This window comes from Myodes glareolus, chromosome 13 (assembly GCF_982192425.1).
Source record: "Myodes glareolus chromosome 13, mMyoGla1.1, whole genome shotgun sequence".
Lineage (NCBI taxonomy): Eukaryota > Metazoa > Chordata > Mammalia > Rodentia > Cricetidae > Myodes > Myodes glareolus.
The window spans coordinates 77691670-77707648 of NC_142038.1; the positions used below are offsets into that span (position 1 = coordinate 77691670).

The 15979-nt window shown below is 36.0% G+C and overlaps 1 protein-coding gene across 1 annotated transcript in view; it reads left to right on the forward strand.

Annotated features, from left to right (window-relative positions):
- LOC146891851 (uncharacterized) overlaps window positions 1–15979 on the forward strand; it is a 102104-nt gene that overhangs the window by 68340 nt on the left and 17785 nt on the right. The window contains 1 exon segment of the mRNA XM_085676507.2: window positions 14315–14491. Within this exon segment, the coding sequence (XP_085532633.2) occupies window positions 14315–14491 (177 nt within the window).

Consider the following 15979-nt stretch of genomic DNA (forward strand, 5'->3'; position numbering starts at 1 on the left):
CAATTTATTTCAATGATGTGCTGACCTCACAGTGGAAGCCAGGAGATGTGCTGCGTTGAGGACGGGGTTTTGCTCTTGTTTCCACAGGAGAAGAAAAATTGTGGATACCATCAAAATTAATAAAGGTTAGTTCTGAAAAGAAGAAACCTCTTGCAAAGGAGAAATGACAGCATCTACAATTATGATGACCATACAGGTGGTAAGAAGAACATAAAATGGTGGCAGGGTTCTGTTCTTGTCTCCACAGGAAAACACTTGTCTTTGAAAAATTCAAAGGACCCTGGATGCTGAATACTGACAGATGGAAAAATAACTACCCAATATGGATTATCAAGAAAACTGAATAGGTTCTGTGAATATGAAGCTCTGGAATATACTAAATCATATTTCTGAATTTATAGAGCTGGCTTTGGAGTTGGACTCTTGACTCGGTCCCTCTCTAATTCCAAGCCTGTTGTTAGGAGAAAAACCCAGAGTTTCTGGAGTTTCTGTCTTATGTCAAGAGCCATGATATGAGACAGAAAGAAATATGAGTTTAGAAAACATCTTTGCTTTTCTTCATATCTATCATACTTTTCATTGAATATGTCTATCATACCTATCATTGAATATATGTTTGTATATGTCTATATAATTAATGTTTAAGTTTTCCACAAAGAACAATGAGTTTTTCGTGCACTGACTTTTGAAGTTTCCAGGAAGAAGATGGGACCCCCATAACAACAACTCCACTCGGTTGATATGACATCATGATACTGATAGTGCTACTACAAGTCCTGTTCTGGGCATCAGCTGCACAGATGATTCCAACTTGGTTAGATGAAATGGTGCACATCTTGAACAACATTCTGGCCAGACCTTCACAAAATACTCAGAGACTTTTTGCAATTTTAAAAGACATTGATCTTGAAATTTAATCATCATTTTACTTTCACAGGATCCTCCAGATAAAATCTCACCCCCATGACAGCTGGAAGTAATTCTAGAGGATGATGTCCCCTCTCTCAGCAAAGTTTGTCCGCAGGTTTAGGAACAATATTTAGGGATTGATTATAATTAGTATACGGTTGAGAGTTGGGAAAGGAATTTTATAAGCTCAAGGATCTTTTTGAAAAAAAAAGGATAATTGGATAGATAATAATGGTATTTGTGAGTTACTGTTTATAGATAATTACATCGGCATATATTGAATATTGTATGTATGCATGCTTCTACCTGTTTAAAACATTTTTTATGTATTGATATATATATATAGTATTGATATATGTATACCATATTGTAGTATACATTTCTACCTCTGATTAAGATACTCATATTTATGTATTGATATTTATTGTTTACATTTGGAGGTCATTGTATTCATTTATTGCACAGTTTTATTCTCTTAGTCTTTAAGTTAGATACATGTTAAGAATTGTAGATCAATAGTCATCTATGTCTGTTGTATTTATGGTTAGACTAATCAGGTTCTTTAGATACATAGAGATTATATATAAATAGTCTTCAACCTCTTCAAAGAGCTGTAGAAAATGGCATTTAATTTAATCTTAGAGTTCTGTGTAGTGAGACACAATCATTCCGGGCAACACCAACCTATTCCCAAGAGATTGTTGAGCACCAAAGACACTTCACTTGGAGCTTGTCTTCTTGACAAAACTGGCCTCTGGGTAAGGAACTGCCCATACCTCAACTACTGACAAATACACAGTATCTGGAAATGGATAAACAGAACTGTTAAATCTTGCCAAGACAGGGTAATATGGTTTTGAAAAATCTCTTGCCTGTTAAAAATAATCTGTCAGTTATTCTAGGCCTTAGTCAAAGTTTGTTGCTTCAATGCTGCAAACAGGTCTTTGGTGATTGCCCAGATAGCCAGTTGTCTCTGTGATTTGTTGCATGTTTTGGAAGTTCTTTGATTGCACTTCCTAATTACTCAGGTAACATTATTTCCCTTCTTGGATCTTCTATGGGGTTGAAGACTAGATAAATGTAGCTACTTTCCTCTCATGACTTGGCCAAGTTACTTATTATACAAGACTTTAGCTAGTTAGAATAGGATATTTGTACTTATTGTATTTAATTGTGTAGGTTTGTACTTACTGTATTTAATTTCGTAGTAGGCTTAGAACTCTCTTACTTAAACAAAAGGGGGAGGTGCTGCAGGGGTACCTTCCTGCTCCTTCAGCCAATTGCCGCTGAAATACCAGCCCACTGGGGCGTGGTATATTTCTCTTTTAAAATGAGCCACAGTGTTGGCAGTTGGACTGGGACTGAACGAGGACACAATCCAACCAGATTCTCTGAATATGGCTGGCCCGGAGTCTTTCTGAAAAGCCATTGACAATGACACTGGGACTTGTTTCCTCTGCATATACTGGATTTTGCGGATCCAGTCTGTCTGGATACTCACCTTCCTGGACCTGGAGGGAGTGGGGAGGAACTTGAACTTCCCACAGGGCAGGAAACCCTGACTGCTCTTAGGGATGGAGAGGGAGGAGGAGAGGGATTGGGGTGAGTGGGAGGGTGGTGGGAGGAGGGACGGAAATGGAAACTTCTATAATTTAATAAAATTACTTAAAAAAAAGAAAGAAAAGGAGCCGCAAGTCTCGTCTCGGGCCTCTTGGTTCCGGCGCTTGGTTCTGGCTTCTGCTCCCGGCTCCTGCTCCAGCAACTAGGCTCCCTTCCTGATGGTTTATGGTACATGTAACTTTTACCCCCCAAAATAAATACCCCTTTAAAACATAACTGGTGTGGGATTGATTTGCCATTATTATTTCACAGTGAAGCTGTATCTCTGGAGCAGATGATGTCGGTATTTCAAACATGTGCATCTGCACAGATCAGAGATGGTAAGACTAAACCTCTTAAAGAATGTGTATTTTCTGCACATGTGTATGCATCACCACATGTGGGCTTGGTGCCTATAGAGACAAGAGGATGGGGTTGGACACTTGCACCTGGTGATTGTGAGCCACTGTGTGGTGGCTGCAAACTGGACCTGGATTCTCTTTAAGACAAGCTGTCCTCTTAGCTGTTGAGTCATCTCTTCATTCCCAAGTAAAAGTTTGAAAATGACTCATGCTAAGCGGTCTTAGCACAAAATAAAAATAAAAATGTGAACAGTTCAAATAGCGAGTTAAGGAAATCACGTGAAAATTGCAGTTAAAAAGATTCTTTGTCTTTTTGAATGCAGGAAGTCTGCATTTTTGAAGGTAGATAAACTTAAGAAAAATTTTAGATCTGAAAAGATATTATCTAAAAAAATGTTGGTGTTTTTCATTTTAGCAACTGTAAAAATAAGGAAAAATCCCTATTATACAAAATTGGTTCCTTATAGTCACACAATAACAAGTTGACTTTTTATAAAAACAGATATTTCTTTTAGCTTTTAACAATAAACACACTGTATTGTGTATCCATATCATTATACAGATACTGTTTCTAAAATACTATTATGTCACAACCCAAAGGTAAAATATTTAATCATTTTTATTATTTTATGCCTAATAAAATGATTAAATCATTTGAATGAAATATACAGGAATTGTTGGTGTCTTTTTGTGGAGAACAACAGTTGACTTATGAGGAAAGAGTTAGTGAGACCATAGTTTATATATGTAAACATATACATTTATTCAGGTCAGATAATACTCTCACAAAAACTGTTGCCCTGCTCCTTCTCTGCTTCTCTCTCACTAAGAGGTGCACTTCAGAGTACATAACTATTGTGGGAGGGACCTTTCCCATTGTTCTGTTCATGAGAAGCAGTGGAAGCTGACAAGATCATCCTTTATACTACATGTAAGACAGGTACTAGAGTTAGATCCAAAGAGTTTATTAGTTTCTTTCCTTGATGAGAACAGTCTAACTTCCTTATCCCAAAGAGGTTTCAATTTAACTGAACAATTTATTTTATTTTTTTATGTATTGATTTTATAGAGCAATACATTTTCTCTGCTCTCCTCCCTTTCTCTCCCCTCCCCTTCAACCTTCTCCCATGTTCCCCATGCTCCCAATTTACTCAGGAGATCTTGTCTTTTTCTATTTCTCATGTAGATTAGATACATGTATGTCTCTCTTAGGGTCCTCATTGTTTTCTAGGTTCTCTGGGATTGTGTTAATAGAATAATTTTAGCTCAGTGTTTGGAAAAGCTTGTTTTTTTTTTTTTTTTTTTTTTTTTTTTTACAAATTGAAAACACTTACTGAGTTCAGAGCTAAGTCACAATTACTACCACAGAAACATGCTGTTTCTTTGATACAGTCAGGCTTTGACACTGATACTGGTATCAGTATCAGATACTGGTATCAGTATTTGTCACTTTCTGTTGGTCTGAGTGTAGTCAGCTAGGGTCATGGCTATTGTGCATAGTAGTTTATTTTATGGATTGAGATTCAATTTATTTATTGATTTATTTATTGATAAATTGAATCTCAATCCATAAATATACAAAAAGTGCTAATTGTCTATTCATGAATATTCTCTGAGGAATATGCTAGAGGACAGCTTCATGCAATCCATATCAAGAAATCACCAGTCTTGTCATTTTACTGCTATATTTTTCTATGCTTGTTACAAAATATGTTTTTCTTTCTCTCTAAATGCTGACATCCATAATCTTTGTGGGATCTGGGTATCAGGGTGATTGTGGCCTCATAAAATAAATTTGACAATGTTCAGTTTGTGTCCATTTTGTGGAATAATTTAAGGACCATTGGCATTAATTCTTCTTTAAAGTCTAATAAAATTCTGCCCTGAAACTGTTTGGCCTGGTCTTCTCTGGTTGGGAGACTGCTGATGGCTGCTACTATTTTACTAGGGGTTAGAGGTCTGTTTAAATTGTTTATCTGATCTTTATTTAATGTTGATAAGTAGTACTTATCAACAAAACTATCTTTCCTTTGATTTTTCTGATTTCTTGGCACACATGTTCCTAAAGTATGTCTCCTTATGATTCTCTGGATTTCTTTGATATCTTTTGTTATGTCCTCATTTTTGCTTCTCATTTTGTTAATTCAAATATTTTTCTCTCCATCTTTTAGTCAGTTTGGGTAAGTTTGGATTTGTCTATCTTGTTGATTTTCTTGAAGAACAAATTCTTTGTATCATTGATTCTTTTTGTATTGTTCACTTTGTTTCTATTTTATTGATTTCAGGCCCCAGTTTATAATTTCTTGTAGTCTACTCCTCTTGGGTACTTCTTTTTGTTCTAGAGCTTTTGGGTGTGCTGTTAAGTTGTTATGAGATTTCTCCAATTTTTAGGCAGGCACTCAGTACTGTGCACTTTCCTCTCAGCACCACTTTACTGTGTCCTATAAGTTTGTGTATGCTGCACATTCATTTTCATTGATTTCTACAAAGTTTTAATATCTTTCAGTTATTTCTGCTTTGACCCATTTTTCATTCATTACAGAGTTGCTCAGTTTCCATGATTTTGTTAGCTTTCTGTTCTTTCTGTTATTGTTGATATCCAGGTTTAATCCATGATGGTGTGATAGGGTTATTTCAATTTGCTTCAATCTGTTGATATTTGCTTTGTGTCCAAGAATGTGGTCCACTTTGGAGAATGATGCATTAATGCTGATAAAAAAGTATATATTTTTTTGTATTTGGTGTAGTGTTCCATAAATATCTCTTAGATCCATTGGTTTATTATGTCTGTTAGCTCCAATTGCTTCTCTGTTTACTTTTCTGTTTGGATGACCTGTATTTACCCACTATCAGTGTGTGGAGGTCAGTATGCAATTTAAGCTGTAGCAATGTTTCTTTTACAAAGTTGAAGGCCTTGTGTTTGGGCCATAGATGTTAAGAACTGAAATGTTTTCTTGGTGGATTTTCACTTTTATGAGTGTGTAGTGTCCATTTCCATATTCTTTAATTTGTTCTGGTTTGAAGTCTATCTTGTTAGATATTAAAATGGTTACACTAGCTACCTTCTTAGGTTCATTTGATTGAAATACATTTTCCAAATCTTTTACACTGAGGCAACGTCTATCTTTAATGTTGAAGTGTGTTTCCTGGATGCAACAGAACAAGGGATCATGTTTTTGAATTCATTTTATTAATCTGTTTTTTTTTATTATGGGATTGAGGACATTGATATTGGGAGATGTTGATTGCTGTCATTTGTTGTTGTTGGTGGTGTGTGTCTTTGAGTGTGAATGTGTATGTATGCTTTCCTTCTTTTGTTTGTTGGTGTGAAATTATTCTCTGTGTTTTTATGGGTGTAGTTAAACTTCTTAGTTTGTAGTTTTCCTCGTAGCACTTTATGTAATACTGGATTTATAAATAGATATTGTCTTTATCATAAAATATCTTATTTTCTCCATCTTATGAATTTTTGCTGATGATATTAGTCTGGGCTAGTATCTGTTGACTCCTAAAATGCAGGACATGTGTCCAGACCTTCTGAATTTTAGAGACTCCTTTAAGAATTCAGAGACTCCTTTAATAATTCCACCCTTATGTCTTATTTGGTTTCTTCCCCTGCAGTTTGCAATGTTCTCTTTGTTCTGTATGTTTAGTGTTTTGATTATTATATGGCAATCTATATGGTGTTCTGTATGCTTTTTGTACTTTTATAAGCATCTCCTTATTATTAGGAAGTTTTCTTCTATGATTTCTTTGAAAATATTTTCTGGGCTTTGATCTGGGATTCTTCTCCTTCCTGTATTGCTATTGTTCTAAGGATTAGTGTCCTATATTTCCCAGATGTATAGTTTAAATATATTAGGCTTAATATTGTCTTTGACTGGTCTATCCATTTCTCATATTGTGTCTTTAATGCCTGAGGTTCTCTCTTTCATCTCTTGTATTCTGTTGATAGTTTTTGTTTGAATTCCTAAAATTTTCATTATGTATAATATTATTATGTTTATACGTTGCTTCAATTTCAATTTTCATGTCTTGGACAGCTTTACTTTTCCCTTCAACTATTAGGCAACCGTTGTTGCAAGAGCTATTTGTATTATGGTCCGGCTCTTGCCCTTTTGTAGAGATTGATTTGACATGTGACAAGGTGCAGAACCACCTCATATCAATTCAGAAAGTTAAGTTGTATGATTAGGCTGTGATCTAGAGATTTCTTCAGAAGGTAAGTTATATAGCCCAATATCCTATGTGAAGAATTTTGTCAACTGCAGTTGTATCTCCTCCTTCATTTTTATTACTGAAGTTTTTAAGGCAGATTTCAGATGTAGCAGACATATTTCTCAGTGTTTCAACAGGCAGAATCAGGTAACATTTGTAGATGAAGAGTATCAATATATAGATCATTGCATATACTGTTTAACATTTGCTTAGAGGAGTTTTGTTGAGAGAGGGTCCCTTAAATATCTCTGGATAGGCATAGAACTCACTGTGTAGCCAAGGATGGCCTGGAAATCACAGAGATACACCATCTTCTGCTTTCTGAGTTCTGGGGTTAAAGGCACTAAGCACTAACTTCTAATTAGAGGTAATTTATAATTGATTACTTACTAATGTCCTAGTAGATTTCTGTTTATAGAACTACACAGTTTCTTGTTTTTTATAAAAGATTTCCCCTACACAGTTTCTTGATTTTTTTTTTAAAATTTCCCCCTTTCTTCTATTTTTTTCATTTTTGAGAATTAAATATTCATTTTTCAGTGGACGATTAAAAACACCCAGAATTTCAGGATTATAAAGACTCTTAGAAATGTAGCAAAATATGTGTTTGTATTTCTTGTATTTAATATCCTTCCACAATGATTGTTCTGTTGGAGAGCCCTGAAGTTCAAACTCATGAACTTAGTTTATGGTAACACAGCACGTGTCACCCATGAGACTAGTACTCTAGTTCCTTAGTTGTAAAGCTGATAGTCTTCTTATTTATCCACAGGCATGTGGGTGTTTAGCAATAAATTGGAGAGCACAGGAAATAAGACCCATGGACAAGTGCAATTGTGGACATAGCTGGTTAATCTTGTAAGGAAGGATAGGAATGAGTTCACACTAGAAAGAGGAGCATGAAAAACATTAGTTTGGGTAACAGTGAGGGTTTGAGAATAGTGATGAAAATAATGGAGTTTATGACAGATTTGACAATGATACTGGGAAAATTCAAGTTTAGAGATTTTAAAATTATCACAAAAACACATTAAAACCAGGAATTGAAGAGTCATAAAAATGCTGTTGCTGTTTAGACTGCCAAATTGGAGAACCTGAAAATGTCAAGGTGTCTGTTGAAGGTACCAGTTTGGGGCTGGGGAGATAGCCCTAATCAATTGAAGTGGAATTTCTGTAAACAGGAGACACTGAGTTTGATCCCAGGAGACATGAATACACATGCTTGTTCTTTCATTACTGGAGAGGGAGACTTATGATTATCCCTAGCACTTGCTGAAAAAATGATCTAGAGGAATTGAATTGTTCCCTGATACAGTCAGACACCTTTGTATGATGGATGGCACCAGAGGAGGAAACACACTGTCCTCCACACATACAGACAGATAAACACACACACACACACACACACACACACGCACACGCACACGCACACGCACACACGCACACACACAGAAGAGAGAGGGGGGTGAAGGTAATTTGAATCCTTTAAAGAGATCTCTGTAGCAGATATGTTTTTGGTACTCGATATTATTCATCAATTTACATAAATAAAGTAATTAGTATTTACCCAGGTATAATATATACCTATACAATGTATAGGGCATGAAGTGCCCAGTCTTCATCAGAGTTAGACCTTGCAGAAGACACAGAAGATACAGAATCTTCTGTCTTGTTTTAGGAAATGGATTTATTTTAGTTAAGGTAGCAAATTAAGGGACTTATCAGTTCCAACTTTAAGACAGGCAATTTGTACAGGCAAAAGTCAATACAAAGGCAACTAATCTCTCTCTCTCTCTCTCTCTCTCTCTCTCTCTCTCTCTCTCTGGGTCTCTTTGGGCTTTGCTCTGTGTGTGTATGTGTGTGTGTGTGTGTGGACATATATCTGTGTGCAGGATTGGAAGTAAAAGGAGGTTATAGGTTTCTTATCCTATCATTCTCTATCTTATCCACTTGATATAATGTCTCTCACAAATGTGGGCCTAGACTTGCAGCCAACAAGCCCCCATAATGCCCCTGTCTCTGCCACCTACAGTACTACTGGGGCTGTGAGTGCTGCCCAGTTTTGTATGTGTGTGGTGCAGATACAGAGTCTGGTCACTCTGTTGGAGCAGCAAGCACTCTTATTTTCTGACCCATCTCCTAAGCTACTGACTTTTTCCTTTTAAAATGGAACTTGAGTGAGTCTTGGTTGAATGTTTTATAGATTGAGATAAGTTAAGTCTACAAAGACAAAGGAAAGCTTTAAAACATAGGTTGACTTCAAATTACATAAATGCAGAAATGTCACTTAATTATATTAATTAATCTCTCTCCAGAGCTGCTCAAATGACCAAATCCTCCCGTTGTTGCATGTTTTTATCCTAAAGGTTCTTAGACAAACCTGATCCTGATGTTATTTTGTCTATGACAGAGCACGATGTTATTATGGTAAAATGCTCCTTTGTGAAATTCGTTTTCTTATGAATTGTGTTAAAATGCAGCAGTATCCCCCTATCCAATTTTCCTAGGGAAGCTGGTCAGAGGACACCAATCTACAGGTCTGAAACTTCCTTTTATTAACTTTCAAGTAAGCAGGAAGTGGTGACCGATTAAGAGAATGTCCTTGAAACATATTATGAGTTCTTCCACATTAGAAGATGTTTGATGTTTGACCAAGGATTGTTTGCAGAAACAAGTGCACATTAGAGTGATTTTAAAGCATCACTCCGACAATCCACCTATATACTTTTGAGTGGTTCCAAGTAGTAATTTCAACGATCCAGGAACCTTCCAGGTGCTTTTACTTTTAACATAAATGCAGGTAGGCTTTATGTTCCATTGGACACTCCTATTCTCTGATCATATATGAGAGCATCTCTTCGATTTTTGTGTTTTAGACAAACCAGAAGCTGTAGAAATTTAGATACATGCAAACAATTCATCACAGTTTGCATCTTGTTCCTGTTGGACTCCACTGAGGATGTGTTCACAACTCCTCATTTAGTCAAATAATGTGATTTTCCCCATTAGCTACCAGTCTTGGAACTGATGATTCATACCGTACAGTGACATTTTAATTTTTTCTTTTGTTTTTCATTTAAAAATAATATACATTTACATTCTAAGGTTTGAAATAGAAGGCTAAATAGAAGGTTTTTATTGAAATACATAATATTCATATTAAAACTGCTTCACAACTATGAGCTCCTAGAGGTGTGTGTAACCTGGAGCATTAGAGTAAGGGCTAATATGAATCATAGGTTGTATTTTAATGATTTTGAGAGTGAACAATGGACAAATGAGTTGCTAAGGCAGTTTCACAGGTACTATGATATGGACAACACTAGTAATTAAATCATTGTTTATTTTTAAAAGAAGAATATGAATGGAAATTAATGTGCATTTTTACTTCCCAACCATGAAAAAAGAGAAAGACTGATGAAAGTGGAACTATTAGCATTAATAATCAATCATCTTACACAGGATTTAGATATTGTAAAACATAATGAATTAACTTTAGCCCAAACCAAAGCAAGGCCGTTCTAGGCCAGCATAAATATTTTACTTCTTAATGATGTTCTAGTAATTTGTGAATAGGTAAATGTATTTGCAAATATTTCATTGCCAAAATTAGATGCAACTATTTATGTGTCAATACCCTGAATAAAGTGGTTTTGAAGATATTCCCCTTACAACAAAAATAGTTAATTTCAGAACCAAACCAAGAAAGTTGAACCTATACCTTTCTATTGCAGAAATTATATCAAAGGGCAGAAATGATAAGACACAATCCTGAATGTATCCATGAGAAAAGTTCATCACCGTTTTTAGGGCTTTGGAACAAGCAAGAGAGAAGAAGGGCAAAGAGGAGATTTCAAAAACTTTTAAGAATACGTAAAGTTGTTTGTCCTCAGAGAGAGTCATTACATATTAGCTCTGAAGGACAAATGTCCATGAAGGTAATTCCCATGAATTCCAAAACTAAAATATTTGCTTGTCAGGGGAAAAATGCATCTGTGTTCTTATGTCTGAAGATGGTTTCATAAAAGAGCCTCAAACAGATTCTGAACCACCTTCACTCCCAGGAATTCCTTGCCAGTCACTTTCTAAGGTGTAAGTGAAAATAAGTTAGACGATGGTAATAAAAAAGTCAGAAAGTGATCACACTTAAGTCAGGAGAATAACTTAAGTCAGGAGAACTCATCAAAATACAGAAAATAAATAATAAAGAATCCCGAATTAATTTACAATCAACATGAAAGTAATCAAAATGTTTGTGTGCTTTAGATTTATTCATTTTGTGTATATGAATGTTTTCCTGCATTCTGTCTGTGCACCATGTGTGTGCTGCCCATGGAGGACATAGATGGCATCTGATGCCCAGAATCTGAATGACAATTGGTTGTTAGCTACCGTGTGGATGCTGCGAATTGAACTTAATTCTCTGCAAGAGCAAAAAGTATTCTAAACTGCTGATCCACCTCTCCAGCCTCCAGAACAAATATGTTTCATATGCAAATGAGTCGAGTATAAGCCAAGATATCATAAGTGGAATTAAATAGCCAGTCTTAAGATATTTGCTGACTTCATGGAACCCAGGCATCATCAACCTGCCAGTTTTACGTATTGAAATCCAGAGAACATATAGGCAGGAAGAACAGCAGTAAGAGTCAGGGCATGTTGGCATACACCTTTAATCTCAACCCTGAGGAGACAGAGGCAGTTAGGTTTCTGTGAGTACAAGCATAGCCTGGTCTCAATTTATTTGGGTGAATGGTGGAAGGCAAAGAACATGTGTGCCATAGCAGAAGTATGGGGGTAAAAGGGTTAATCTGTGGGAGTTAGTTCTCTTCCCCACACCATGTTAGACTCAGGGATCAAGTTCTCTTGCCAAACTTGCTGGCAAGTGCCTTTATCCACTTAGCCATTTCATGGCTAAAAATTTAGAATTTGGCTAAAAAATATTTTAGCATTCTCACATACACATGGAAAGGGGGGGCAGAGATTAGGATATGGTCTAGGTAGCAGAAGAAGGTTGCCTGAGAATAGTTATAAAGCTCATCACTACTGCTGGAATCAGGTCTGAATCCTCTGCTTCCTGTTCTTATCACAATGTGAGAAGCAACAGACCACTGCCACAGACCAAGCCACCCTGCTTGTTTTCTATACTACAGGACTGAAATTCCTGTCAGCCATAAGCCTTCCTACATTATTTAATTTCTTTTTGATTCTTGTCAAAACAACTAGATAAGTAACAGTCCTCTTTTCTTTTTTAATACCCCACTCAAAAGCTCCAAATCAAGACAAGAGACAGCTATTTTGCAGACCTCACTTATACCAAATACTCATCTCCACTGCAACAAGGTAATTGCCTTGAAGAGTCTAACTTCAATATTAGGAGAGAGAAAAGGGGAAAATTAGATGGCATCATTATACCTAATAAAAGCATTACTCACTGTGACTCTAATATGGTCAAAAATGCTCTTTCTGCCCAAATGCTCTTTCTTTTAAGCCCAATTCAATTTGGTTTCCAAATTGACATTAACTATTTTATGTGTGGTTGTTTGAATGAAAATAGACCTGATAGACTCAAAGGCAGTGGCACTATTAGAAGGTGTGTTGGAATAGTTGTGATCTTGTTAGAGGAAGTGTGTCACTGGGAGTGGGTTTTGAGGTTTAAGAAGTTCTAGTCAGGCCCAGTGTCTTTTTCTTTTTCTGCTGCCTGCCAATCCAGATGTAGAACTCTGAGCCCTTCTCCAGCACCATGTCTGATTGAGTGATCCCATGCTTCCTGCCACGACAATAACAGACTAAGCCCCTGAAATTCTTAGACATCCCCTGTTAAATATTTTCCTTTATAAAAGCTGCCATGACCATGGTGACTCATCACAACAATAAAACCCTAACTAAGAGAATCTGTGGTTAAATTCAGTAATATTGTTCAACGGAGGACTTAGCAGGGAGATAGTCTCAAGTTCTATTGATCTCAAGTCCTATTGATAAGAAAGGAAACCAAAAATAGCATCTGAACCAAGGATTTCTCAGTTAAGACAGAATGGATGATCTGTCTGTTGGCAGGCATGTTGTCCTCAATTCATGATGAATGAAGAAGGAAAGTTTAGAATGGATGTAGCTTGTTTAAAGACTCTACTGTGAAGCTGGAGTGGTGGCTCAGTGGGTCTGAGCACTTATTGCTCATGGAGAATACCCACGTTCTGTTTCTAGCACCCATGTCAGGTGACTCATAACTGCTCAGAATTCCAGGTTTAGAGAATGCTACACCCCAGGCCTCCATCTAGACACATTTACTCATCTGTACATACCATACTCATAATTTTTAAAAATCAATCTTAAAAATGCAAGTGAATATTGAAGACATATTTTTATTTAATTTTCACCTTTAAAACCAAATTTAACATTTATCTCAAAATTCCAAATATTTAAATTCAAGATTTTTTTATTTTAGGTAAAAAAGCTCTATAGCACAGCAACATTTGATAAGTGTAAATCATTAAAATTTTTTGGTAATTTCAAGGTAAATAATTTTAGAAACATCTTTAGATTCAAGATTAATAGCTTTTCCTGAATATACTTTTTTTAGTCATGTGACCAATCTCCTGAAAAGATGACGGTGTGCCAACTTTGAGACATGATAATTCACAATAGTTGATGTTATGAACAACTTGATATGATGGTCAGTGGGTTAGAGTCGAGGAAGAGGAGTTATTTTCTGGTGCCTTACACATGTAGTTTTATGTTGTAAGAAACTCCAACTAAATTCAAAGAGCTACTTATACTTTGTACTTCAATTTTTCTTAATTGTTTTAAGTCAGTTTTCAACATTTCAGATAGATTAAGGTAAAAACTCTTAATGCAAGGATTGCTTTGCCATGTTATAAATCATATAAGTCTTTTTTTTTTCAAACTGATGTGTTTAATCCAATTCCAACAGGTTTTGGTTTTTGGTTTGTGTTTTACTGCTATTCCAGGTCAATATAAATTATTCTGACTTCTAAATGAGAACACATGTGAGTGATAAATCATATACAGAGATATTTAATTGTTAACAGCAATTTGATTCTATCTTTACTTTGATCATGCCTCATAATTCTGAAGGATTAAATCATTTTAAAGACAAAAACTCCAAACTAAAAACAACAACAGAATGTTTGTCAATGAAATCAAGAAAACTAATCTTCTACTTTCTCATCTGCAGACTGCATGACCAGACCAAGCAACAAAAATAGTATCCTCCTGAGGAAAGGAGTGAGGATCTGGTGATGGAAAGAGTATCTACACAGGGCGTCAGCCTTACTGAAAAAGAAGCCACAAAGATTGACTGTGGGCTTTTAGATAAAACCCAAGTTAATGTTGTCCTTGCGGAAAAGCCACTGCCTAGTGTCTCCAAAGAAAAACCACACTACATGGTAATTCCCACTACTTTGAAAAGTGCTGATCTATGTGAATAAACAAATATTTAGAAAATAGTTTGTGATCATGTCCATTTAGCAAGACAACACTATTGACTTGTTCCTTAGAGTCTGTGACTTCCATGGACTTTTGGCCTGGTTTACAGTACCAGGCATGAATTCCCACCTATGAAACAGGCTTCTGACCTAATCAAAAACTGGTTGGTTATATACACCCTAAACCTTTGGGCCATATTCACACCAATGTGTTAATTTTTGTGTCTTGGTTGAACAGCATGTGACTTTAGTTGCATGACCTTATAACCAGGTTCACTATTCAGTTCTCTGTGTTTGCTTCTTGGGCAGTAGCTGCTGGTTTCATTACTATGGCTCTGCAGTGTAACTTGAAATTGCATATGGTGACACCCCCAGGATTGGTCTTCTTACTTGGGATTAGTTTGACTATCCAAGGTCTTGTGTGCTCCTATAGGAATTTTAAAATTCTGTCCGCCATTTCTGTGAAGAATGCCACTGGAATTCCAACTGTAATTGCATTGAATCCCTATGTGGCTTCTGAATAAAAAAAAGCAAAAATAAAAACAAAAGTATTTCTCACAATATTGAAATTTTCCAATCCATGTCCATGAGAGGTGTTTGCAAGTTCTGTTATCTTCCTCAATTTTTTCCTTTGTTATATTACACTTTCATAACATTTGATATATTGGTTATATTTATTCCTACATATGTTTTTGAAACTATTTTGAATGGGAATGTTCCCATGAAATCTTTCTCAGCACGCTTGTCATTAGTACATAAAATACTGCTCCTTTTCCAAGATTATTTATTGTATTAGTATAATTTTTATATTACTGTAGTTTATCTTTTGTGCATCTTTTCTGTAATTTTAATAATGAGTACTGCTGGCTTCACAAAAGAATTTGGAAGGGCTTCTGCTGGACCTGGTTTTTGTTATTTTTAGTAATTTAAGAAGGACTGACTAAATCTTTTTTTTTTTTTTTTTTTTTTGGTTTTGGTTTTTCGAGACAGGGTTTCTCTGTAGCTTTGGTGCCTGTCCTGGAGCTAGCTCTTGTAGACCAGGCTGGCCTCGAACTCACAGAGATCCGCCTGCCTCTGCCTCCCGAGTGCTGGGATTAAAGGCGTGCGCCACCACCGCCCGGCTTGGACTGACTAAATCTTTGAGAGTGTGGTGGGACTCTGGGCCTCGACTTTTTCTGGTCAGAAGAATTTTTATTAGCCTTTCATTTTTCTCATGAGTTATGGGTCTGTTTAGGTTGTTGATCTCATTTTAAATTAATTTTTGGTTGTCTGTATGAAGCTGGAAATTGATTCATTTCTTTTATGTTTTTCGACCTAATAGAGGACAGGCTTCTAAAAAAATTTTGAGCACCAATTTCTTAATTATTTCATGTGTATTGGGCTTTACTTGTATGTGCATCTGTGCATCATGCCCATACAGTACCCATGGAGGTTAGAAGAGGGCAC